This window comes from Monopterus albus, unplaced genomic scaffold (assembly GCF_001952655.1).
Source record: "Monopterus albus unplaced genomic scaffold, M_albus_1.0 scaffold111.1, whole genome shotgun sequence".
Classification (NCBI taxonomy): domain Eukaryota; kingdom Metazoa; phylum Chordata; class Actinopteri; order Synbranchiformes; family Synbranchidae; genus Monopterus; species Monopterus albus.
Window position 1 is genome coordinate 1,406,497 of NW_018127991.1, and position 1,845 is coordinate 1,408,341.

The window sequence follows — 1,845 nt, forward strand, 5'->3', positions numbered from 1 at the left end:
CAGGGTGGCAGCTACCACACCCTGAAACCTAGTACCAAGCTCAGTTCCCAGAGCAGCTGCCAAAAGGGCTCCCAGGCACCCAAAAACAGCCCTCAGAACAGCAGCCATACCCCAAAACCCCACAGCAGCCCCCTGCTCACAGCACTGGTCAGTCCCACTCTGGTGCAGCCTTCCCCCGCACCTGTACCAGTACCAGTACCAGTGCCCCTTCCTGGGCCTTCCTCCAAGTGGCTGCCTGCCATGGAGGAGATCCCAGAGAACTACGAGGAGGATGATTTTGACTCGGTGCTCAGCCACCTCCAAGGCAAACGCAGTGATAGCCGCCACGAGCTGGTGGATGCCAGTGAGCTGGTGGCTGAGATAAACAAACTCTTACAGGATGTCCGGCAGAGCTAGATTTCCTGTTTCTTATTCATTCATTTATTTATTTACTGCCCAGTGACTGCATCCTGTTACCTTCAGAATAAAAGTGAGGGACTGTGGATGGCAAAAGGACAGAAGTAACTGAAATTAGAAACAGACAAAAAAAAAAGACCTGCAATCGTCATAAAAGTTGCATTTCTAATGTAATAATTGTGTTTTGTGAATGCTAAATATCCAAAAAAATGTTTGTAATTGCTGGTTTGGTACACAATGTACACTATGTGACTGTATTTATCTTTGTATTTTAAAAATATATTTGTATAAACTTAATCAGAAGTCTATTTTTATATTTAAAATGCATGTTGAGTACAAAAATGTTGAATCAAGACTTTGACATGCGATCGACATTCTCTGTATTTAAATTGTCTTTTGTATTGTGATTTTTTTTTTTGCCACTATATTATGTGTACATGAATATAGTATTAATAAATCGACAGTTGTCTTTGTGGTTTATTGTGGGGAAGGGGACAATACACAAATAAAAATAATAATACACAAACATTATTCTGTCTCTGCAGCCTATATTTGACTTTTGTTATCTATCTACCTACTTATCTAAAGCATTAAACCTCACTGTGCTGTGGATTAAAAGGAAAGGAATAATTTAGTTTATATGCCTTGTCTAATGCAAATGAAAGTTAAAATGTAGACCACAATTTTTCTCAGTAGTTAAGGTTTGTCCAGTCGTTGGGACTGTAGAGATTAAAATGACAGTTTTCCTGATCAGCTACAGGACTTGCTGCTAAATGTCCTTTGTGGTGAAACTGGTTTGTCAGTTCTTCTTAACAAGGATAAGAATTAATTTATAATCTCAGTGAATTAAGAGGTCAAATTAGATACAACAGACCAAAATAGCATGTAAATGCAAATGCCTTAAAGTAAACAGTTTAATGTTAAGTAAGGTATCAAGCCAGTATTTCTGTACAGTACAGCTGATAACACAATGTTGGGTAGGAAAAGCATTAATATTCTTGTTCACTACTGTAACAACTAGATAACTAGTTAACTGATTTGTCAATTAACAGACAATTAATCTGCAACAGTTTTACAAAATAAGCGCTCTTTCAGCTGGTTTATAAAGCAAAATATGAAATACTCTGTTTCCAGCTCAGATGTTAGGATTTTCAGCTTTTTACAGTTTTATATCTTTTAAAACTGAATGGCTTTGAGTTTTAACTGCTGGTCAGACAAAAGATATTTTTCATATTTCATACACTAATTTCATTTAGCATTGGGGACATATTAATGATGAACAGCCATTAGCTGCAGTCCATGAAAACAGTGAATAAACACCACAGTAGGTTTACCTTTAACTAATCCTACTACACATCATCATCTTCACATCAGTAGATTCAGTAGTTGTCAATGTTTGTTCATATGAGACAGCTTTGAAGCATTTCCACAAACACTAAATGGCTTGAT

General features: G+C 37.3%; 1 protein-coding gene across 1 annotated transcript in view; it reads left to right on the forward strand.

Moving 5' to 3' along the window:
- The window catches only part of pcdh18b (protocadherin 18b), a 9,926-nt gene extending 9,394 nt beyond the window's left edge, over positions 1-532 (forward strand). The window contains exon 4 of the mRNA XM_020611302.1: positions 1-532. This exon is cut by the window's left edge and continues 506 nt beyond it. Coding sequence (XP_020466958.1) covers positions 1-396 — 396 coding nt within the window. The 3' untranslated portion in view covers positions 397-532.
- Positions 533-1,845: the final 1,313 nt, after the last annotated feature.